Source organism: Pteropus medius, unplaced genomic scaffold, assembly GCF_902729225.1.
Source record: "Pteropus medius unplaced genomic scaffold, Ma_sr-lr_union100, whole genome shotgun sequence".
Classification (NCBI taxonomy): Eukaryota; Metazoa; Chordata; class Mammalia; order Chiroptera; family Pteropodidae; genus Pteropus; species Pteropus medius.
This window is the reverse complement of record NW_024347788.1, coordinates 7,055,923-7,081,584: the sequence shown is the minus strand read 5'-3', so window position 1 is coordinate 7,081,584 and position 25,662 is coordinate 7,055,923. Positions and strand designations below refer to the sequence as shown.

Below are 25,662 nucleotides of genomic sequence, written 5' to 3'. Positions count from 1 at the left end.
AAAATACAAGCCCATATTATTTAATATCAGATGTGACAGGCATAAAATGCTTTCGTGAAATGGCCCTGCAAGTCTCCACATGCTTGCTGTCCATTTCTGTTACTTCTCTCGCCATGGACGAGGGCAGTGTGTACAGCTCTTGCGTAGACGGAAGAAACCTCTCAGCCGAGGGCCGAGACTGAGTCCAGGGCCGTCTGGAGAACGGCAGACGGTCCGAGTGGCGAGTTGGGAGCGCTGCGGTGGGCTCGGGGGCCACGGCTGGTGGAGAGAAGGCAGAGCCCAGGGCCCAGAGCGTGTGCCACGTCCGGGGAGGAGAGATGTGGCTGGGAAGGGGAGCCGTGCGGCCGTGTCTTCCTCAGGAAGCTTCATGTCCCCGGAGGAGAAAGTGTCAAAGAACAGAGAAATGAAAGCCGGGAAATCCCATCACAGAACCGCTTCGCTCATTCACGCGGGAGTGAAGGGAACCCAGGCAGGGGCGCTCTCGATGGCAGTGTTCGGAAGGATGGGACCGTTTGCAGGTCGGACAAGAAGACAGTGACTGATTGAACGTGGGGTGATGGGGATGCTGAGGTTTTTCAGCCCTAGAGGCCAGAACCAGGACACGCAGGGAGAGGAGAGGCTGGTGGACAAGGCAGATGCTGGGTAGGGGTGTTGTTTTGTTTTCTCACTAGTGGGACACCCGCGTGAAAATGTCGAGCATGCTGTTTGAGGAACGTAAGACGTGAGCCTGGAGTTCAGGAGCGAGGTTAGGGCCGGATGGGACCGCACAGCTCTATAGAGACCTATATCTGTGCTTGATGGCCCTCGGTACAGAGGAACAGCCAAAGCCAGGACAGCCGTGTTGACTAAGGCGGCAGCACAGAGCAGAGAGAGGACAGGCGAGGACTGCCACGTCGTGCGACATCTGCATTTCGGGGGAAAGCAGTGAAATGCCGGTTACTCTTTCTTAGCGCTTGAAGGGCTCATCACTCAGCACATGGCATCAGTGGCCATGAGCGGACAACTTCAGCCGAGTTCAGCCTAGAAATACAGTCCCGACTTGCAGTCTGCGTGAGCACAGGCACCTAACTCAATCTTTGCCGAATGACCATTAAAATGATCAAAATAGGGAAAAGCTAGGAACAGTGAAAACCTCACATGACGGTAGAAATTAGGGAAGAAGGCTAGCAACATGCAAGAAGCTTTGAAGAGCTTTTGCTCAAGATGGTGTGATGAGGCCGCTGTGAATGAGGGTACCCCGGACAACTCGAAAACCTTCCTAAGAAATAGCGTTACCGGCAAGTCAGTGCGTGAGACCCACAGAACCCCAACATCCCTGACTTGGAGAGGCCGTGAGTAGAAGAGAAAGTCAGGGAGCCGGCGTCCAGTCACTGCCGAGCAGCAGCATTCGAAAGCAGCAGCCCTGGCGAGGCTGGGGCGGGGGGTCCGGGGTTTAGGCTGTGGCTACAATAAGCAGAGAGCTGGAAGGGGAGCGACACCAGGAAAGGAGCCAGACCAGCCCCAGCTTACACTCGGCTTGAGGACGAGATCAAACAAGTGCCACACGGCCCCTGTGCGATGGCTTTTCCCAACAAAATAAGAAACGATGTGGAGGTGACATTCTCATGCTGTGACGGTCTACACTTCCAGCTCCTTCCCAGCCGAGTCTTGGCTGGTTAGTGTAGATTTATTTCAGCTACTAACGCCAGTTTAAAATCTTCGAGGAGAATTCTAGTAACAAAGCGGAGAGTCAGTGCAACCAAAGAGAACTCATCAAACCTGTTCCTGAACGGTTTTGTGCGACCATTTTATCATTCAAGAATAGGGACACCAAAAAACGAAGTAAGATGGGATCTATGAAATTATTCTGCAGCCGGGCAGGCTAACAAGCATTCAAGATGAAGAGGAAGAAGAGGCTGCTGGGCCAGAACAGTTTCATCAGAAAACACCAGATGTTTAGAAAACATCTGCTTCGTGTTCTCAAAATTCAAAGAAATTTGAAGTATGCGAAATAAGACATGAGATTAGAAGGAGTTGGCTAAGAAGCAAGCAGAAATAAGAAGGAAGGAGAACGCAATAAGGAGAGATGATAAGAAACCTAAAAATGCAGTGCCAAAACTGAAATCTGCGTTAAAAAGTAGAAAGACTAGATCCATTCCAGTGGATCTAGTACTAAACCTGAGTACTAATGTGAATGGAAAACTGGAATTGTTATTCCAGACTGTAGAGGAAGCCAAGAGGTAAAAACCATGAGAAAGCTGATCGATCCAGACAGAGCAGAGAGCTGACATAAGAGCCGCGAGCCCTCCCAACAGGCAGAGCCGTACTTGGCACGTGGTAAGGTCGGAGCACACGTCTGCCGAATGAACCAGTGATACTCCCAAAGAGGCCACCAAAAAGGACGCATCGACCATAATCAAACAACCGAAGTCTTAACAAAAGAAAAGTGTGCTGGGCTCAAGACAGGCCTAAGTCTATGGATCGAAAGAACTCTGCTGCTTACCGAGCAAAATGAACGGAAAGACGGAAGTACTTCCCCACAGCTTCATGAAATTTTAACATTTCAAAAACAAAGAAGACATCCTGAGAGCAGACAAGCACACAAAAACACAAGCTATAATCAGAGAAAGGAAAATTAATCTTGCGTTAGTTTTCCTTGAAACAAATGCCGGAAGATAGTGAAATGGTTTCAGGACTTTCTCTTTCTTTCTTTCTTTTTCTTTTTTTTTTGGAGGTGGGGGCAGGGGGCGTTATGACCCAAGAATTCTATGCCTAGCCACAGTACGAAGGTGACAAAAAGACATTTTCACATATTCAGACACTAAAAACATATGTCACGTAAGTACCCCTATTGAACATAACTTTGAAGTAAATATGTATACACGATCTGCACACATACACACATGTATGCACATAGGTATAAATGTTCCAGTCAATTCAGAGAGGAATCGAAATTCCTTAAAAAGGGAAATTTGTGGTATAAAAGGATTAGCAATGAGGACTGGAAGCAGTTAAACACAGAATCAGGTCTAAATGTGGTAAATCTGTTTAAAGGAAAACTCAATGATCAAGAATAATGCTTTTAAGAATACACACTATAAAAATAGTGAATTTGATCATACTAAACAGAGCCTAAATTCTCATATTATCTCAAAAATTAAACAGAAATTAAGAAATAGAAATAGAAGAAAGCAAAAACTGTGAGAATTTATATTACATTTGGAAGAGACAAATACTATTTTATTCCCAAAAATAATTAGAGAAATAATAGTCGAATCGGGCTTTTTAAAAGCTTCATCATGCCAGTATTTTTAAGTGTATTTCTTGCCCATGCGTCGTTTTTTTCATAAAGATGCCTTCGATTACTGTGCGGGAAAAGGAGAATCGTGGGTCCGGGGCTGAAGCAGGAGTCCAGTTAGGATGCTGCTGCAGCATCCAGGTGAGAGAGGATGACGGCTGGACCAAGGATGGGCGTGGAGATGGGCGGGAAGAGACGGTCAGATACTCCCGGAAATTAGGAGAATTTGCCAGTGGACCAGGCGCGAGACGTAAGAGAAGGCGAAGTCAAAGCAGACTCCTGGGTGTGGGATTTTGCCGATGCCTTTTACTGAGCTGGGGAGGACTTGGGGACAGTGGTAGGGGGCAGGGGGCGGGGACAGTGCGGAGCTGGGGCTCGGCTTTGAACTGTTAAGTTTACGGTGCCTATTCTGTCTGCACACTGATATCTGCAGTCCCAGCTCCTTTGAAGTACAAAATACTTAATTCTTGAAGGAAAGACATGAAATCGTTTTTGTTCATGAAAATCAAATATAAAATGACAATAAATAGTCACCCAAAGTAATAATTTTGTTCCACATCAGCATCCAAGAATACAAACTCTTCTAACGAGAATCGTCTTTGTTAAACACATGAATCTCTGTTTTCTCCCTTGCAATGAGGAGCAATTCTTTAAAATAAGAAGCAATTCTTTAAAATAAGAAGATCTGTATCTTCTTTTTTCTTGGAAATACTATTTTACCATTTAAGCAGCTAGCAACCTACTTAGTAACAGGTACTTAGTAAAATATTTTTACTATGTCAAAATATTGAGAACTACAAAGAAAAAACTTTTTTTGTTTCTATTGATTTATACTTTGTTATTTTACAAACATTGTATGAAAATTTACCTTCATCTAGCATATCTTTTTTGTTTGAACGGTACAGATTAAAAGCATAAAAAGTATATATTGAACATGGAGAAATGTTAAAATAATGGAGCTAATGTCTAACAAAAAATCACTGCTCGCATTTATGCATCCACCCAGCAAGTATTTATTGATGATCAACTATATGCTTTGTTCTGTAGAATGTATATTTTCTGAAAAAAAAAAAGAACGCTATTTACATCTTTCTAATCTCTTCATTAAGGAAATTCTGAAAGAATAATCGAAAATGGGCTTGCTTGTTGGGTTTACAGTGAAGGAAGTCTGGATTGACCAGAACCCGAATAAATGGAGACTTCAGAGTAATCAGAACACTTTCAGTGCTGGCATCACAAGGCCAAGAGTCACAAACCACGAGATACTTGGTTTTTGTCAAATTTATTCCTCCTGATATCCTCATTGCTACAGATTGTGTGTGCGCGCACACGTGTGTGTGTGTGTGCATGTGTTTGCATGTGCATATGTGTGCTTTCTGGTTAACCAATTATTTCCCAGAAAATGAATTAACCAGAATACGTCAGCCTCTGAGCATTTCAATTAGTGTTCTTTCCATGAAAGTAATAAAACTATATTTCTTTTTTAGAAAGCCCTTAACGTAGACCTTTTACTAGTGAAACTTAGCTTTTTATATAATGAATTCTCTTCAGTATGAACTGATTGTATAATACAAAACAGATGAACAAACTTATAAGAATACTTTATGCAGTAGGAATATCCGATAAAGAACACGTTTGGCCCTTTGTTATAAATAAAAACATGCATTTGAACACAGTAGGAACTTACTGTTTAAAGAAGTATTTCAAGGAGTTTCATAAAACACATCGTCCAGAATAAAAGTGTTTCTATTCCAACTCTCAGCAAATCTTTAAAGGACTCCTCCCCCACAGCTCATTGTCTCCAAGAGCACCCATCCTGTTTTGAGTTCCCAAGTGTTAGTGGGCTGGCTAGATGGCAGATAATAAATTATCTGTTCATATTTATCTGCAAGTTACATATTTGAAAACTAACAAACAGTGCTCCTATTATAAAATTGTCCTTGTGCCCAGTCGTTCTGGATGAAAAGGCTAGTACATACTTTCACTTCTCAAAAACAAAAACTACTGTTTCATGTTCCTGAAAACGTCACTGATAAGCAGAACCAAAAGTAATTCACTTATCCACAAACAAAAGTACAAAGGAAGGGAATATACTATATGCCCTCCGGAGTGGCTAAATTTAAAAAAAGAAGAAGAAGAAGCTGTCAGCATCCAGTCATGGTGGGAATATAAGCAGAGGATCCTCATACACCATTCATGGGAATGTAAATTGCAGGAAAAAAAAAACAAAACACTATCTACGAAAGCTGATCATAGCCAGGATTTCCACCCAACAGAAATACATGCGTATCTGCTCCAAAGGACATGTTCGGGAACACTCATGGCGGCATTATTCATAATAGCCCCACACTGGAAACAGCACGGTTATAGAATAGATAAAGAAATTGTGACAAGATCACGTGACTAAATATTATTACCACAGGAGAAGAGAATGAGCAACATAGGTAAGTCTCCCAGGAAGAAGTCAGACGCAAAAGAGTACGAATTGTATGAGTCCATTTTTATGAAGTTCAGAAACAGGCAAACTTCATCTGTGGTGACAGAAGACAGACCAGGAGCTTACCTTTGGCTGGGGGACAGTCAAGTCCCTGGGGGGCTGAGGAGGGGTGGACTGCAAGGGATGTGTTCATGTTTAACGATCACTGAGCTCTGCATTTAAGATTTATGTACTTTCTTAACAAGTATGTGGTATGGAAAAAGTTGGCCAAAACAAACAAAATAAGAAGAAGAAAAAGGTAACAGATTTATTGGGTAAAGCATATCCCTTCCCTTACTGTCACCCCAAATTCTGCTAAATCCTTTTCTTTTATGGCACATTTGACGGAAACTGTCTTCAGCTAGAGAATGCCTTAAGGGATGATGGTCATATATAGGAAAAGAAGCAACATCGGCACAGGAAAATTAAGACCTAAAATCTCTTAAGTTCTCACATGACGGGGAATCCAGAGATAGCAGACAAATGTGACATGCTAAGGGAAAAGTAAGTATTTCATAATTCTGTAACTCCCTCACCAAAGGCAGTAATAGGTCCCCTAAAAAGAACCCCCTTTTATCATCTTTACTAATTATTAGCATGTACACCAAAAAAAGAACGCTGCCGTGCTGTGGGCTGCCTGTCTCCCACAGACCTCCCCTGGGTCATGGCCCTTTCGCTCCTCACTCCTACCCTTCCCCCTCAGGATCCCCAAAGCCGCACCCCCTGGAATTCCTTTGCTTCGCCTTTAGTCTCTGATCTGGAATTGATATCAATACGGCAAGATTTTACAAACCTCTCATAAGGAGTTCGCATTTGTTCCCTTTATGATCCCGAAGGGCTGCTTTGTAATAAATTAGCTTTGAAAGTGAACTTAGCTGACCGGTGAGATTTCTGTGTCGCAAGTCTACTAAAGGAAATTAAAGAAAAAATCCTCCTAGTAAACGATAAATGTACTAGGGTAGTTTAGTCAAATACAGGCATATCTAAATAACAAACCGTAATTACTCAAGATTGCTTAATTACAGGGATCTTTATAAATATATTCAGAGGATAATCCACTAAATCATTATCCTCCTATCTGATTGGCATAAAGCATGCAATTGTGGTATTCTTTGGCAATCTTAAATTTAAATCTTAGGAGTATAAAATAGCATAATGGAATGCTTTCCTGGATATGACGTTTAGTACATTGTATCACTTTTGTTATGGTAATGTGGTCATTTGTTTCTTTGGTTGTACTTATGTCTGTATGCTTATTAAAATTTTAAGTACTCTTCAAAAATATATATCCATACCATAAGCATTCATCTGTTGATATAGTGAACTCTATTAAAAATTCTAATATCCTGAATGTTTCTAGAATAATTGTACTTAATATTTCTTAGATCTGGCTCTGTCCCAGTTTGGAGAACCACATGAATTGCTGGGAGTCTCAGACAGATGGTTAGGAGATTTTAGCATCCTCAAAACTCCAGAAAATGAAGTGAAAGATTTTTATCAAGTTACATGTCTGCCGGATCCGAGATGTTTTGTGCTTTCTTTTGAATATTGATGTTTGGGCAGAAAGATGGTGAAGTTGGGAAAAGTGAAGGCTGATTTCCTGTAACTAATTACCTACCCAAGTTTCTCAAAATGCTTAACGTCAATAGCAAACCAGCTGAAAACAAACTGCATTAAGACTAATGTCAGAATAAACATGGAATGAACTATTTTCTAAGAAATTATTTTCCCTACAATTTGTTGCATTTAGCAGATAATTCACCTATTTCTATTATTGAGGAATAGATTTACTACTGAAAAAACACCTTTCTTCAAAGTCCCTTTTTAATATCCTTAATCAACTTATTTCTAGACACTTACAAATTGGAGCCAATTCCCGGTTATTTGAGAAAAATATCACTGTCCTTACCATCATGGCATAATTAGGAAGAGGCAAAGGGTAAAAAACTAATTGGGGAATCTTTCTCTTAATACTAGTGATTTTCATTACTAATTAAATGTAGACCGTTACACTTCAAAGAGGCATTCACTGACACAGGGACCCAGCATTCTGCAGACGGTACTATGAAACCCAGAGAATCTTAATTACTTGCCCACAGTGAGCCAAGACTAGACTTCTCATATGCTGAATCCTAATCTGACACTTTTCCTACTACGATCCACATTTGTCTCGATCACTGCATTCCTGAAACAGAGTAGATTCTGCACAGTAAATAGTGATCATCATATTTATAACGCGATTTTTCAAAAACATTTCGTTTTTTAGACCAGTTTTAGATTCACAGCAAAACTGAGCAGAGAGTTTCTATGTATCTCCTACCCATCCCCCCCCCCCAACACACACACATGCACAACCTCCTCTGTTATCAACATCCAACAGTAGACTGGGACATTTGTTAGAATTGATGAGCCTAAATTGACACATTGTCATCAACCAAAGTCTACAGTTTACATATGGTTCACTCTTGGTGTTGTACATTCTCTGGGTTTGGACTTGCAGTATCATACAGAGGATTTCACTGCCCTAAAATTCCTCCGTGCTCCTCCTTTGCCCCTACCCCTGACAACCGCTGATCTTTTTACTGCCTCCATAGTCTTGCTTTTCCCAGAACATCATGTAGTTGGAATCCTTCAATATGTAGCTTTTCCAGGTAGACTTCTTTCACTTAGTAACATGCATTTAAGTTTTCTCCATGTCATTTCACGGCTTGATAGATCATTTCTTTTTAGCACTGAATAATATTCCACGGTCTGGATGGACCATAGTTTATGTATCCATCACCTACTGAAGGACGTCTTAGTTCCTTCCAAATCTGGGCAATTATGGATAAAGCTGCTGTAAACATCCACGTGCAGGTTTCTGTGGAGGCTTAAGTTTTTCGTTCCCTCGGGTGAATAACGAGAAGTGCAATTGCTGAGTTGTATGGTAAGAATATGTTTAGTTTTGTAAGAAGCTGCCAAACCGCCTTGTAACGCAGCGGTACCATTTCGCATGCCCCATCAACACTGAGCGAGAGTTCCCGTGGCTCCCCGTCCTCGCCAGCATTCTGCGTTGTCAGTGTTTCGGATTTCGACCACGCGAATACGTGTGTAGTGATATCTTATTCTCATTGCAGTTACCTAGTGGCATATAATGTCACTTTTCATATGCTTCTTTGCCAACTGTGTATTTTCTCTGATAAAGTGTCTGTTCAGATCTTTTTCCCATTTTTTTAATCAACTTGTTCATTTTCTTATTGTTGAGTTTCAAGAGTTCTTTGCGTGTTTCGAATAACATTCCTTTATCTGTTACGTCTTTTGCAAAGATTTTCTCCCAGTCTGTGGCTTGTCTTCTTATTCTCTTGATAGACTTTTTAGTAAGATGAAGTTTGGTACATATCACAGTTGGAGGGGTGGGGGAGGGTGGTTATTACAGCCATCACTGTGAAGGTGAAGACATCTCAACACCATTTTAGTAGTTTGTCTGTGATAGGGAGCGAACTTCAAAGAGAGACCGGTCTTTGCTACTGCACTTTATATGGTGGTTTTCAAAAGGCAGTGTACAGACCTCTGAGGATCCCCAAGAATCCCATGTGTCTCTACTCATCATTGTGTGGCCTGTGGACCATCTATATCGGCATCACCAGGAAGCTTGTTAGAAATGCAGATTCTCAGGTCTCAGCCTAGACCTACTGAATCAGAAATTGCATTTCAGCAAGATCTCTAAGTTATTTATCTGCACATTAAAATTCGGGAAGCCGTGCTCTCCATAACCTGCAAGCTGGTCTCAAAGGTATATATATTTCTAAAAATTTTTAAAGATTTTTTCAATTCCTTTGAGAAAAAAAGAACCTATTTTTGTTTATTTCAGATCATAAAAGTCACAAGTTTATTACATGAAAATTGAGAAATATAGACTATAAAAGAAGAAAACAATATCACCCGTAATTCCACAACTCAACACAACTGTTAATACTTTTGTTTTCTCCTACACGTTTTTCTTCGCGTGTATATAATATGCATATACATTGAGATAAGACTGTCTCTACATGCTTTCGTATCATGCTTTCGTCACTTAACATGTTACAGTAAGCAGTCAACGTCCATTCAGTCAATTTTTATTGCACACCTACCATGTATCAGGCTCTGTTCTCGATGCTGGGGTTACATCAGGGCTCTTACCTCACGACCTTTACTTTCTAGTGGAGCAGGCAGATAATAGAGACAAAGAGATAAATAATACATTTGTAAATGGTGATAATTATGAAGAAAGTAAGACAGTAATGAGCTAGAGCGTGCCACAGTGCTTTTTTTTCTTTTTTTAATATCCATGTTCATGATCCAGACCTCTTTAATTCCTTTAGGATTGACAGTATAATCTCTAGTCTCATCCAAAATTGTGATACTGATTCTCTACACTTACTCTTTGGTTAAACTGACAGTTACCTATTGTACTCAATTGAATGACATGTGACTAGAAATTCAACAGCTACCCTTGAACCTTTGAGCAGGTGTATAGTGTCTGAGCAACAGATCTTCATGGTACATGAATCAGTCACCCCAGCTTCTGCTAGCTTTAAGAATGCTGTGATCTATTTTATGAAATGTAGAGGTTTCTCCTCTTTTTAATTGCAAGAGCTGGCCTGTGACATGCAGTCCTCTGCATATGTCCTCCTAACAGATATAAACCCACATTCTTCCTCTCAAGGAGTCTTACCTCTGTAGGTCTTAGTGGAAGTGCAGTCACTTCTACAGCAAAGAATCTTGATTCCCTTATTGTGTATTTGCATCTTACGTCTCCACGTCTTTGCTCATTATTCTAATGCTCAATTGTAGTATCATCTTTTTTAAATCCATTTAAATAAGAATTTTAACTCAAATTGAGAGTCAATTATCTGTGCTGCCAGTGGAAAAAATTCAATGAGATGATACCTGCTGTGCTCTACCAAGGTCATATGTATGTCCTCCAGGTGTGACAACCAAGTCACAATTAATTCCTCTGCCTATTAACTTGGCAAGTTTATTTTACTATTAATTAGAAGATAGATTCTGTTTTCCGAAATACCAAAATATGAGGAAGGGAGTAAAATTGTTAGCATTTTTGCCTTTTATATTTCCTCTGTGGTGAGATGGTAGAGGTTTAAATTTCTTTTTATTGTAATTCTGCATTAAAAAATCACAAAAATTGCTTAATCTGTAGCTATTGCAATGGTTCTTTATAGAGTGAAAGCATCATTGGTTAATAAAACTACGTAGCAGCTAGTGGGATTAGTGGGGAGTCTTCAGGGCCACTCCCTTGTCAATGAATTGATGAAACTTTGAAAATCAGTGCTTAGTGTTACGCAACATGTCATGTGACCTCGTCCTGATTTTAACCCCTCATTCCTCTTAGACCTAGCGCCAGAATCCACTTTCCATGCTGCTCTCAAGGTCGCTGCCCACCACCGCCATGTCCCCTCGGACTTTCTGCAGTGCTATGTTCCCAGCCTAGCCTAGCCTGCGGGAGTCTGTCCTCATCTCTGGGAGGCATCAGAAGCCTGTGCTCTACAGTTAGGTGCCTCCGAGAGTCGTAGAATCTCAGAGTCAAAAGGTACCTAAATGGTCATCCGCAATCACATTTTCCACCATAAAGTATCCTAGAAGCCTGAGGAATCATACACTCCAGACATCAGGAATGAGGGGAAGAGGAGATGGTATCTGGGTCCCAATCACGGTTGCAGGAGACAAGGCCTGCGAAGGGCAGTACTATGTGCTGAAGCTTGTCTGTCTGATCCACAGCCCAGTGGGAAAGGAGACTAGACGACTCGGCTCACCCCTTCCTCCTACCACCCGTAGCTGTACATCTTATCAAATTACATGACCTCACTGAGGTACGCCCCAGTGAGTCCCGTTTTCCTGTGAGATCATTGAGTTCTTAACAAGAACATACATCAGAAAAGATTTTGTACCTGTTTGCAGCAAGGGTATCAGGAACAGGAAAACTCATGTAATACCACCCAGATTTATACTGCATGGAGCTTCTTTGTGTGGTAGTTGGTCTGCCCCTAAAACAGACTCTGGCTACCTGAAGCTTGGGTTTGTATTTTCAGTGACAATGCTGTCATACAGCCACCTTCAGTGAATAAGTGATGGAAGCGTGCTTAAATCAATGTGGACTTGATTGTCCATAATGTGTCTCACCTGATGATGATGATGATGATAGTGATGATGGTGATGGTGATAATGATGATGGTGATGATGGTGATGATGATGGTGACAGACAGTGATGATGATAGATGGTGATGATGATGGTGATGATGATGGTGGTGATGGTGGTGAGCGGTGATGGTGATGGGTGATGGATGGTGATGGTGATGGTGATGGTGGTGATGGTGGTGAAGATGTGGTGGTGATGATGGTGACATGCGATGATGGTGATGGTGATGGTGGGTGATGGTGGTGATGGTGATGGTGATGGTGATGGTGATGTGGTGATGGTGATGGGTGATGGTGATAGTGATGGTGATGGTGATGGTATCAGCTAACATGGATTGCCAGGCTCTTTCTCAGCCGATTCCATGTAGTCGCTCATTTAATCTTCACAAAAACTCATAAAAATAGAAACTAGTATTATCTTCATTTCAGACATGAAGACGCTGAAATGCAGACTAGTTAAGTACCTTGTTTAAGGTCAGGTATCTGGTCATGGCGAAGGGGGGCCTGGAATCAGGCTGACTGCAGAGCACATGATCTTAACTACTGCTGTAGTTTGCATGCATAAAAATAGTTTAGCTGTTCTTCCCACTCCTTAGTATAAACATAATCCCTGGCTGTTATAATCCTATGCCTTGATTAGGATATGGTAATTCTTTAACACTATCTTGGTCCACCTGGCATGGTTATAAGTTATTGTTGGAGAGTATTATGTAGAAATACCTTTAGACTTCTGAATATAGTCGATCAGAGAGAAATGGGGTACAGAAATGTTCATGTACTGGTGCTTTCAGCCATTCCCAGCTGCACTGTACATCACAGTGAACTTGACTAACAACTTCTTTTCCAAAAGGAGGCGTCCCGAAGATCACGTTTTCTCGGCGCTTACAGACAATGCTAACGAGTTCAAACTGATCGTTTTGCTACCTAATAAATTTTCTAGGAGTACAGTGACCAAAAGTCCATAAGAAATGCATCACCACTGCATTTCCAGATACTGTGCATTTCTCAGGAGGGTCATTTGCATACTGTTTTCCCACTGCTGCATGTTTTAAGTGAGTTCATTTTATCATTCCATATGTTCAAACAATTAAAATTGACAAAATGCGCACAGAGGGCATTTCTTTGTCTGCCAAGAAGAAATCAGTCCATTTATAAAGCTGTCTTCTCACAGAACCATCACTGGTTAAACAGATCCTGGGTGTTTTCCTGTCATTCATACACCGAGTGTGTCAGGGACCCTGCAAAACTAATCGACATAAAGATTCGTGCGTGTGTCATTGCAGGCTAAAGGTAAAGAAAGACAGTGGCTGAGACACCAAAGTACTGGGGAGCTGGATGACGCGAAGATCATCGATGGGCTGACTGGAGAGAAAGCCATCTACAAACGCCGGGGTGAGCTGGAGCCACAAGTAAGTCGTGGTGAACCGGTCACTCAGATCTGCAGCACTCGGCCTTCATAGACCGCTGCTTTCTCAAGTGGCTGTCCCTTTAAAATGCCATAAATCCTGAGGATGGCAACCATGGAAACCATTATATTTAAAAAATTAGGAAAAAAAAACAAATATTATACTATTTATTATATCATTCACGATTCCAGCATGAGTTAAGAAACACCAGGCACACTAAACTGAGTCATTTAAGGAACAGTTAATAAAAAGACTATTTACAAAAGTAAAGGGTGGGGTTTAAGAAACCCAGAAAGCGGACATGATTCCATAGCGTAGCGGTTAGCACGTCTGCTTTACATGCAGAAGGTCCTGGGTTCACACCCCAGTGGAGCCACGGTCCGTGGTCTACGGCCAGGTCACCGTGAACAAGCCTGATGTCTGATCTCAAAAGCTAAGCAGGGTCGGGCCTAGATGGGAGACCACCTAGGAAGACCAGGTGCTGTAGGCATAAATAATAATAATAAATTAATTAAAAAAAAAAAAGCCACTAAGAGACAGTGTGCTGTCCCTACAGCAAGGCTCTGACCCACTTGAGGTCTGGAAGGGCAGAGGGAGAGCTCTCACCGGGGCCTGGAGAAAGCGGTGTGCGGAGGGGGCTGCCTGACGGGGGAGCCCACCCATGGGCCGCAGCAGAGGAGTTGCTGAGGGCACAGGTGTCCCACCCTCACCCTCCGATCTCCCACCAGCAGAACCCACTGGAGAGCCAGCCACCAGGAGAGAGGCCAATGCCGTCCATGGAGGTCGGCTCCCAGGGCCCCGAGCGTGCCTCAGGGGGAAGCGGAAGACCCTCGGGGTCTTACACAAGCGTGATCACTGGAGCAATCCTGGTGGCTTTCTGCTGCTCTGTCGTTTTAAAGATCTGTGTCCATCCTATAACAGAAAAAAAATGTTAGAAAATGAGTCTTTCTCCCTTAAATAACTAGTGTAAATGCATGTAACATTTTAGACAACCGTAACATTAAAATATTTGCAAAACGGTGGCATTAATGTAAAATGCCGAGTCTCTCGCAGGGCTCTGTAACCCCCTATCTCCCTGAATAACCAGAATTGCAGAACGGCCACTGAGAGCTGGGGGTGGGGGGCTGGTGGGAAAGGTGAGTCACTCGCTCCATTTAAATGTCTATTCAGAGGGACCTTCGGTAATTTGGGGAGTTGTTCTATGTCATTGGTATGAGTCAACAGCTGCTTGCTTTACTGACTCATTGTGGTTGACAAGAGCGTTTAGATACATCTGAAATTGTGAGCAGTCATGGAAGCACATGTGGCATTGTTCTTAATTTAGGCGGACTCCACAGTTTTTATAAAATATATTGAATTTGTCTCAAACCATAACACTAATACCCACAGTGTTTTCTTGACATGACTAACTCTGCTCATTAGTTTTCATACATTGTCAGCAAGTCTATAATAACAGAACAGTCTGGAATTTTTCTCCTTCCTTTTTTCCTGTAAGTAAACTGACAAGTATACTTCTGTCTCTGATTCTGCAAATTGGCAGGCGTGAGTCCGAAATCAAACTGAAACTCCTGAGAGTTTCACATTTTAATTGACACTTGTTGCTAAACAGCAGTTAGATGTGACTTTCATGCCTTCGACTGCCAAGCACTGGAAAGAGAAGTAGTAATTCAGGAACTGGAAGGAAGAGAAAATTGTAAGCTAACTAAAAGCAAAAGACGCTAGAGAAATATTTTCCTTCGGCCCTTTGCCAGACCCCCTCTCACAGAACCTTGTTTTCGGAGTCTGGCGTTTCTCGCGGACTCTAGAGAGAACGATTTCCAGATCACGACACAACAGGTACAAGTAAAACTCACGCAGGCTTCCAAAATAACTCGCTCTCGCTAGCGTGACCGACTCCGAGGCACGACACGCAAACGACACGTCGGGGTCCCCATCTTTCCAGATTATTATTTTTAAGACGCCGTGGGCCTCAGTGCAGCAGTTTAACTAGACCGGGTTGGGTCTTAAAAGGACCGTATTCCAGAGGAAAAATCTGTCCCCTGCGCCCCGACTGCCAACACGAGTCTGAAATTCCCTCCCTGAAACGCAGTCCACCTGCCGACTGCCCGTGCGGCGCCGAGCCCGCCGCTTCCCTGCCTGCCCCGTGCTGGCGCTCGGGGGCCCGTGCGGGACCCCAGAACAGCAGCCGGTGGTGGTTTTCTGATTCACGAGGCTTTCCTGTCGCCCCTGCAGCTGGGCAGTGTCCAACAGAAACCCAAGCGTCTGCGCCTGGTGGTGGACGTGTCTGGCAGCATGTACCGCTTCAATGGCGTGGACGGCCGGCTGGAGCGCTCAATGGAGGCCGTGTGTATGGTCATGGAAGCCTTCGAGAACTATGAAGAGAAGTTCAAGGTAACGGCATGGACGAAGGCCGATGGGAGGCACATCTGCCCGAGGGCCGGCCCCAAGTTAGGGCACAATGATGGGGAGGCGGATGCGGGCTCCGCTCATGCTCTCATCCGCTCCCGCATCGGCACAGAGAGAGGGAGCCTCTGGTTTTATCCGCTCTAACAATCAGAAAATGGGAGCCCCACCATTTAAAGGACCAGTTACTACAGTGGTGTGATGTTAGCCACAATGCCGGGAGCGGGGAACAGGCACTTAGAAGCACAAGCCTCTTCCCCAGATTTCTCAGCACCCCTGTCGTCATCCCAACGCCCCCGCCACCACCCCGGTTCTTGCCCCGTCGCCGGCCAGGCAGCCCCCCGAGGTTAGAGCACACCCTCAGAGTGTGCGCTCAGCCCGCTTTACCTTTGCACGCGGGCGAGGGTCACAGTAATGGATGGCCGCCCAGCTGGCAGGGATGAGATGCAGCCTCCAACTATTTCCTTGTGGGGGTTGCTCCGTTTGCTCTGCATCCTCCTTCCGAGGTCCAGGCGTGGAGAAGGGCCCCCCTGTGGCCGGGTCACTGCCCGGGATGAGCCCATCGATCGGAGGGCACCTGCGCCCACCAGAGCAAATAACCTTGAAGATGGCACGTGCTGTGTGATTATCGGAAGTTCGGTTGAAAGAAATGATGTGCGTGCCGACATGGGCGAAGGGTACGGTCTGTCCGTAGATACTCTAGGTTGTGTTGGGGGTCAAACACGTCCTTCAGAAATAGGCGAGCCGAGGTCACCTCCAGGACCGCTGTCCTGAGCCTGTGCGTTGCGGTGCGTACGACAAGAACAGGCTGCCAGAGCTCATCACCTCGCTTACTGTAGGCCCGTCCGCGGGGTTCTGAGGCTCCCGGGGTTCCTTGTATGACGCTCTGCGTGAGAGATCCCTTTTGGAATTAAATGGTAGGAAAAAGGCAGTTTTCATCACTGAACACTGTGGGTTGCCAGGCTCGGTACAAGCGCAGGGCACAAATACACCCAGGACGGGACTTTCTCTGTGGGGAGTGGTTTTGTTTCCCTTAAACAACTGGAATATGTTTATTTCTCCTCATGATTAGTGAAAACTACAGACCTGTTGAAGATTCCCTCTTGGTTTCGCAGCCTAGAGGTAAACTCGAGGACCCGCCATGACAACTTCGTTACGTCTTCCAGCTGGCAGACCAGGGTTCAGCTTTCCTTCCCTTGACCCTCCCTCCCTTCACATGCGAGCTTTTCTTGATTTTGATTTTTCACTTTTTTATACTTTATGGGTTTACAGAAAATGTTTATTTTGAAACATTTTCGATTTTTTCTGTGAGGAGGTGAAATATAACTCTTAAATCACTTGGAGCACTGATAACCAGTGGACGGTTAGAAATCACTGCGTCAGCGTAGATCCCACAGAATGTTTTAAAACCTTTGTGTTCTGCTAATGCAGCGCAACCACCTCTTTTGTGGATCTTGAAGGTCAGTGTTCCTCAGTTTCCCTGAGTTACATAGCGAATGTAATCCAGTGTAGACCGTAGCAAACATACCACCATAAAAACTGGCATACCCATTATCTGGAATAAAGTTTCCACTTAGAGGATTTCTATCCCTTTGAGAGCAGAACCGCTCTGATATATGGAAACCAGTTCTTCTGGGTTTTTAGGAAGCTTTGTTAGGAGTTAATCAAGAAATTGGTTGACACAGCTCCCTAGGGCCGGGTAAAGCATCAGACAAAGGGCAGAAGTGACGAAGCTAACAGGGAGCCATGCTAACGGCCTGCAGGTGGACGGCGTGATTACCACAGAGCATGTTGAATATGCCGTTGCTTCTCACACAGCGGAGTGTGTAGAGATTCACGTTTCTCCAGTTCTCACCATTAAAAGTCTCATCAGGAAGAACTGTTTTTAACGAAACTGAACATGTCAGACAAAAAAGAAACGACATCAAGGAAACCAGCATTTCACAAGACGTTGTTTGGTTTCTGATTGACAGTTACAAACTAATTATTGCTGTATCAGGTGCTGGATTTCTATAAAATTACAAACATTAATTGAGCACTTGCTAGGTATCCTCGAGCCTCTGGCCTAGTAAGGGAGGGTCTAAAAACTACTAATTCAGGTAGGACACATGGCGAGAGACCTGCAGTAAGAGGCGGAACGGTGCGGCTCCCCTTCAGGCCATTGTCCCTAAAGCAGGGTTTTGCTGACAATCTCTTCAGTTGCCACAACCATATAAAGAATTTCCTGAGTCTTCATCAGTGAAACCGCAGATATATTGATAACCATAGTCATATATGATGGCCAAGTGAGCCATGTATTCATAGCAAGAAATTATAGCAAGATACCAAGAAAAACTAAACTTTTTTCAAGACTTGAAGCAGCCTTATCATTGTTTTAAGCTATTAGATTTTTTTAACAGATGGAACATTACTGGTTTTGTTTTTGTGCGTTTTCTTATACTTAGAAACGTACCCCTCACATCGACAAAAGATAGTCCCTTTGGAACTTTTTTTAAGAGCCTAGAAAGTCTTATGGAACCAGCACATTAAAATCTTGCCCACAAAAGGAAACACCTTAAGACTTGACAAAACAAGCTCTTTGAAGAAAAGTGGCCTTGCAGGGAGTGCTTGGAGCGGGAGGAGAGGGGACAGGACAGGGAAGGCACAAGCGCATCCTGTCCCTATAAATCGCTCATCATGTCCCTAGACATCAGAGCCGAGGTCACCTCACAGGCCGTTTACTCCAGTTTCCTCGTTCCCACACAAACCAAGAACCAGAAACACGGAGGACCTTCCCCAGAGTTGGAAGGCCAGGATGGAGCCCAGGACTCTTGCTTGTTTTCCCTTTGCTGTTATTTCGTTTTGTTTTTAAACTTTTTCCTTTATTTCCCCACTTTTTATTTTGAAAAAATTTAAACCTCTGAAAAAGTTGAAAGAAGAGCACAGCGAATACCCACACGCCTCCATTTTAGACTAGTCAGTGGTTAATATTTTCTCTCATTTGCTTTATGTTTCTCTCTGAACGTATACCCTCGACCCCCACCCCGAACTGTTTGAAGGAAAATCGTAAACGCCTTAATGCTTCACCTCTAAATATTTCGTTACGCTTCCCCCATGAGTAAGGATGTTCTCCACACAACCTCGGTGCCATCATTACATCTCAGAAGATTATCAATAATTTCATAACATCTTCTAATATCTAATCCAAATTCACTTTTCCCAACTACCCCAAAAGCATCTTTTCTAGTTGTTTGTCCCCCTGCAATTCCGTATCCAGCCCAAAGTCAACATTATTTTTAGTTGTAGTATCTTGTTAGCCTCTTTTAATCTGGAACAGCCATCACCCCTACTGTTACCATTTTTGCTGTTCATAACTTAGGTCACTCTCTTGAGAGTCCAGTTGTTTGTAGAGTGTCCTTCATTCCGATTTGCCTGGCTGTTTTCTCATGGTGCCATTTACCTTGTTGCCGTATCCCTAGTGTGCTGCCAAACTCCTAGGGGCTCCCCCGCCCCCCCAACACACACACACACGCACACACCGGGTACACCGAAGACTGTATAATTTTCCTGCCACCCCTGCCAACATATGTAAGATTTTGAGTGACCAGCGGCCACTCAGCCTCTGCAGGGTAGAGAGTGGGAAGGAGGTAAGATGGCGCCTACTTGCATTCTGAGAACTTTTTGTTATAATTGAATATTTTGGGGTATAAGTAGTGGGTGCACATAGTACAAACCATACCAGGTACAAAGAGTGAGGCGTAAGCTTCTGCTTCCCTCCCCCGCCACCCCCATTCCCCTTACCCGTGGCCACTACAGTTAGTGCATTTTCTCTGTACCCGCTCAGAGATATTCGATGCGGGTACTTCAGGTGGCAGCGTCCCATCATCCTACTCTGGTCTGTGTGACCATGTTCAACTCATTTACTCTCTCTGTAATTTCGTTTTCTCACGAAAGAAACGTGAGGATTAGGAATCACTAACGAACGTATGAGTTCACTCAGCAACTCAAAAGCGACGTGTGAGCAGATGGCAGTCTTAGGAGCTCCTGGCAAAAACCTGATGCTCCACATCCCACAGCGGCACCGCGTGTGGTGTCTTCAGGACCTCAGCGGTGCGCCCTGGGACCCCTCAGTCCCCAGTTCCAGTCAGCTCTTGGCGTCATCTTCCTGCAGCCATCCCTCCAGTCTAAAGGTGTCCGTCCGTCCAGCTCTGGAACCTTCAGAAGCCACCGTCCTCACCCGCTGATCCGGACTCTTCCACGACACCTCTGTCCTGGCATCTGCTTTGTGTTTCCTGCAGCCGGGCCTCAGCTCCCGAGCGCTGGGTCATCGCAGTCCAAAAGGCAATCACCCTCCACTTTTTGCTCCACCTTGGCCTGACCGCGCCAAACCGCAGGGCCCCTGAGGCACAGGTGACTGGGAAGGAAAGGTGACTCCCCAGCAGGGCGCGTTTCAAAGCTTCGTAACTGTTCTACCAACTGAATTCAGTTCTGAGGAAAGGCATTTGCTGTAGGTCACTTAAGACAAGTTGCTGATAATCAGCGTAAACTCCTCCGATGTTGTAATCAGCAGAATTTGTCACGTCCACATGGCCCTCGGTCGCTGCGGTGAGTGGGGAATGGTAGCAGTTTGTGGACCGTTTTAGTCGGAAAGCATTTTTTCTTCCTCTTTATCTTCGTTCCGGTTCGGTCCCTGTGATTTCTCCAAGCCCTCAGGAGTGTGTCGCTGTAATGTTAAGGTGCCTCCTTTTTAAAAGCTCTTCAGGCCTTAATTTTCGTCTTCCAGGTCAATGACACCAAGAGTTAGCTGGCTCCTTCTCTGCCGAGCACTCAGACAGTGACACCAGAAAACAGACAAGTTTATTTAGTTCTTGGGAAGCTGGACTTCGAAAACAAAAAAGTACTCAAATTTATTCTTTCTGTGGAGAAAGGGGGCGAAGAAGAGCGGGCAGCGCCTCCATCCCTCCCCACCCCGTCCCCGTCCATGAACCAGTTCCGCTTACGCTGATGTCGCGTGACGTTTCTCGGTCTGGGCTTTTGTATTTCACATGGAGAAAGAGTTCCACTGCTTAGAAAACATTTTTAGAGAGGTAGAAAATTACTGTTCTCGGGCTAGTGCTGCACCGTTATGTCTCGCGGAGTCTGAGGGCTTGCTTTCGGAAAAGGATTTATTGGTCCTCAGTCAGGTTTGCACGCTTCACTCCCTGGACAGGAGAGGACAGGCACAGGGGTCCCTGTGACAGCGACAGCAGCGTGAAGCAGGCTCTCCTTCCGTCTCTTGGCGGCTCCACGGCATTGTCATGGAACTCTGGGGGCGGGAATGACCTCGGAAGCTGTGTTCGCCACCCTCTCTGTTTTACAGATGAGAAAGTCAAGATCCAGCGAGGTTAAGGGCTTCGCCCAAGGTCACACAGCTAGACTGTGAGAAGCCAGGACTTCTGACTCCCACTTCAGGGCCCTTTCTTAGTCGATGTTTTTATCCGTCTTTCTCGCAGCCATTTTATTCCTGCCCGGTCGGTCTTTTTACAAAACTGTAAATCCGTACCATTTACATAAAGTGCTCTGTCTCCTCCTGCCCTTAGCGCTTCATCATCCCAAGGAGGCATGATAGACATACTTTTCTCAAAGATATCTCGGTCAGAAAGGTGGGGTTAACTCCCAGAAGGATCTGGAAAGATATGGCTCACAAACCAGCACCTGCTGGGAAAACGTCTTCTGTCAAAAACTTAGTTCAGGATCTTTTTCTCGACGCCTCAGGAATGTCTCACACATCTAGAAGTGGAAACCAGTCGTCCTCTATCAGGCTCAGGCTTTGAATCAGTTCGTGTTTATATGACACGGAGACAGGACCAAGGAAGGGCGTCAGGCTCCTCCGAGTGCAAAGTTAAACAGGAGTTCAGAACTGACTCCATTGTGGATGTGGTCACGTTGGCCAAGCCGGCCACTCACAGAGCTGGAGTAGGGACTGGGCGGGGAGTTGGGGAATGGTTATTTCTCTGTAATGGAAACTCTGATTTAGAATCGGAGGAGCAGGTTTGCTTGAACCTCTGACACACCAGGTCTCTGACCTTCGGAAAGTCTGCTAATCTCTCTGAACAGCAATATCGAGGTTAATAGACCCACCCCAGAGGTTGTGGAGAGAAGCAAAATGAGATGAGACATATAGAAGCACTTGGTAAACTTTTTATAAAGAACTGTACGAATGTTGACATTATACTCATTAAATGTCTGGCCCTATCCTTTCATCGACCCTGTGAGGGTCGATGGTAAAACACAAAGTTTATCTCTACTTGTCAGAGAGGTCAAAGTGATTCACAAAACATATAATGTTAGCGGTCATCTAAACCAGCGTTATTTACGAGGTAGAAACAGGATTCGGAGGGTGAGTGACTTGTCCCAGGTCAAAACGTCAGAGCTAAGCCTAGAATCTGTGATCTGCAAAACAGTCTTCTGTTTACACTGAGTTCAATAACATGGAGAAAGGTTAGCCAGCTAATACCGTAGGTTATCGGCTGACTAACACCGCAGGATTCTGTCGGCTCTTCTGTGGTTTTAAATCACGTGTTTATCTTCGAGTCCTTCGCTGCCTACAGGCAGCAGTGCCCTCTTAGAATGGTGTATTTGGGTTTCCAGAAGGTTAGAATTTCACACATTGTCATCTTTCAGAAATAGCCTCAGATGAGAGTCATACCTACTTATAATGTGGATGAATAATAGGGCACAGCCTCTGCCAAAGTTAGCAAATGATCATCCTTCCCAATAGAAACTTAACCACAAATATTATTCATAAAAAATGCTGATGGCTCTTGGTTCCAAGCAGAGCTTTCTTTGCAGTCGAAGTATTATAAATCATCTCTCTTATCTGATGATAAATCTTTGTGTCTTGGACTGAAACTCAGCATTTGTTTTCATTTGTAATACCTTTCTCTAAATGAATGAGATTTTCAAAAGAAAATGTAGCGAAAGGGCATTTGAGCAAGTTTCTAAAGTGAAGAAGTATTACTGTTGGTCTCTCTAATTGAGGATTTTCTTGACCACTATGGTTTATTATTTAGATGAACACTAAGTGTAAGATTCCACAAGGATTTCAGGGATGCTCTGAAAGTGATCATAAAAATTTCGAACTACTCAGAAAAAGGTGTATTCTAAATATTACGTGCCTTGATAAAGACAGTGAGGTTCCTGTTTAATGACTCCTGTGATCCGTCCGGGGAAGCATGCTTTAGACCCTGTCAAGTCTGATTTGACAGTGGTCACGGCAGGAACCAGTGTGCGAACGGCAGAACCAGGAGTTAGAGAGTGGAAAAGAATGCGTTTATATACTTTTTTCTTTAACCCAGACGGTTTTGCGGATTAGCAAATCACCGTCTGTAAAACGCGTTGGGGTCCTTGGGTAGCAGACCCTAGGTAATTATAACGTAAGAAGTTTGTTTTTAACAGACACTTAACATGATCTATAGAAACGCCAGCAGATGGTCCACATTTCGGTGTACTTCGGATTCCTCTCAAGCATTTTATTTACTTTGAGCATAGAGTAATCCCCAAGCCCATCTGAAAGATGAGAACCAGAGCCCGCAAACTGTTTTTTTATAAGCCCCATCCTGTCCCTTAGGTGTGTCTTCTCAGCCTTTGCAATACTAACGAGGCACAAAGGCAGATCCTTCTGCAAATAGCACTTTCCTTACACAAATAAAGAAAGGAAGGGGGAAAAGGAAGAAGGGAGAGAGGAAGAAAAGGAGGTCTGCAAAACTTTATCTCATTTGCCCGAAGAAGTACAGTATGTAGGTAGATGATAGATAGATAGATAGATAGATAGATAGATAGATAGATAGATAGATAGATAGATAGATGATAGATAGATAGATAGATAGATAGATGATAGATGATAAATAGATAATCAGTCAAATAATAGATAGTTAATAAAATGTTTCTGAAGTATTTAATCAGCCAGTATCTGTTTTTGATAAAAAAAACATCCAACAACTCATTTGGCTGCTACTTGTTTAATCGTGAGCTAGCGACTTTTTCCTTGCGGTGACTAGTCATGGCAGCCCTGCAAGCAAACCACACACGGTCAGAGATTTATTTATGCAGCCTCGTCCACGGTCATCTGATGCGTAGGAACTTTAACCTTCAGTCCAAAGGGAGGGGAAGGTCCAGCATATTCATGGCCCTCTTACCTCAGCCGGATACGAGACGCCTCCGGATGCAGGGCCCCGAGTTATCCCCGCGTGCGGGACCCGGTTTGGCAGATGACTTCACCAGCTTGTCGTGGAAGCAGCCTGCCCGGCACCTCCCAGGACAACTTTATCCTTGGCTGACGACGGTTTCTGCAGTGACCGTTGGTAGACCGGACGTGGCGGGCCTGGAGCAGGCTTCCCAGGGGGTGGCGCGGGCTCGCTCCTCATCGATGGGGACACCAAAGCCAGGACTCTCCTCTCGTTGTCCCTTGTCCCCAGCCATCCGCTGCTCGGTTTCAAATGCTGTTGGTTACCATCTCGCTACACTGCCAGCAAACTATACTGAGAGGTTTTTTTTTCATATATGGAATTGGTTACATCCTTAGAAAGCATTTATTGCCAAGCTTTTTTAATGTATTGGTAAATTTCCCTCACAATTATTTTGTATCATCTCTGGTATTAAAAAAAAAAATTCTGAAAACCAGGCATAAAATAACCTGCAGCCCCTCGCCTGAGGCGCCGCTCAGCCCACCTCTGACCATGCCCCTCCCGTGAGGTGGGCAGTCTGGAGGGCCAGTGGGGCACGCTCACTTAGAGCCCATTTCCAGATCATACTCCCGGTCCCTTGGGACCCCCAGCTGTGCTGCTCAGGTGACCCCAGGCCTGTTTCCAGCACCTTCTCCCTCTCCCCTTAGATCTGCCTTCCCCAGGCAGACTGGCCAGCGGCGTGAGCGCCCAGTCTGAGCGGTGGCCGGCGGGCAGCTGGGTGGAGGGTATGAGGACACGTGCATGTGAGGTGCCTCATGGAATGGGACAGAGCCAACTGTCGAGAGAAGTGTGGAAGGGCTGCAAGCCCGGGGCCCGTACTGCCCACACGGCCATGTCCCCACAGAGAAGGTCAGGCCCTCCGAGAGTCTGAAACTCGACGTTGGCTTTCTGGCTCATCATGATGTACATTCATCAAAGTAGGAGGACAGAACATGGCTTATTTAACCATTCGTAGCCTGATTGACAGCTTTTAAATGTTTAGACCTTCTATATGGGCCTTCGCTGGTGCACTTGTCCCTTCCAGTTCTCTGTCCGTTCTCATTCTCTCTGCCTTCTGTAGTCTCAGGAAAAGGAGCCTCCTCCCTCCTCTGGCAGACAAGCCCCTCGGACGCTGACCGGGGTCTCCTTCCCCCCAGCTTCCTCTCCACCGCCCGTAACTCCAGACACCTCTCCCCCAACGGCCCACTGCAGGCTCTTCCGGTTCTCTTTTCTGTGTCACAAACCCGTAACTGAAATTGTCCCCCCAAGACCGTCACCAGTCCTGATGCCCGGAGGTCATCGGTCACCATTCCCCTTGATGGCCGTGGTTAGTGTAACTCAGCCCAGTTGCACAACCACATCCTGAAACCCGACACACTGGTTTGAGGGCCGTCCGGGGTGCTCCTCCTCCCCTCCCAGGAGGGAGCCCGTCAAGGTTCGGTGCCAAATGCCCTGGGCCTCAGATCTCTCTGCTTCCCTTCTGCTACCAGCCAGAAAAGTAAACTAATAATAACAACTCTCTCCTTCTAAAGGGCTCGCGTGATTGGATTAGGCCTAACCTGGGTCATCTCCCTTTCCGTTAACTCAAAGTCGGCTCATTTGTAACCTTAATTACATCTGCAAAACTCCTTTGCCATAGGAATATAGCATAGTCATGAGTGCTCTCCCACCATATTCACAGGGCCTGCCCGCACTCAGGGTAGAGGGTGACACAGGGTCTCAACCAGGGGGGCAGGGATCTTA

The 25,662-nt window shown here is 44.7% G+C and overlaps 1 protein-coding gene across 4 annotated transcripts in view; it reads left to right on the top strand.

Annotated features, from left to right (window-relative positions):
• VWA8 (von Willebrand factor A domain containing 8) overlaps window positions 1-25,662 on the top strand; it is a 265,675-nt gene that overhangs the window by 231,497 nt on the left and 8,516 nt on the right. For 3 of the 4 annotated variants that reach the window (XM_039877207.1, XM_039877206.1, XM_039877208.1), the window contains exons 41-42: window positions 13,211-13,336; window positions 15,566-15,724. In XM_039877207.1, coding sequence (XP_039733141.1) covers window positions 13,211-13,336; window positions 15,566-15,724 — 285 coding nt within the window. The remainder of the gene's footprint in view (window positions 1-13,210; window positions 13,337-15,565; window positions 15,725-25,662) is intronic. The other variant, XM_039877209.1, reaches the window with a different exon arrangement.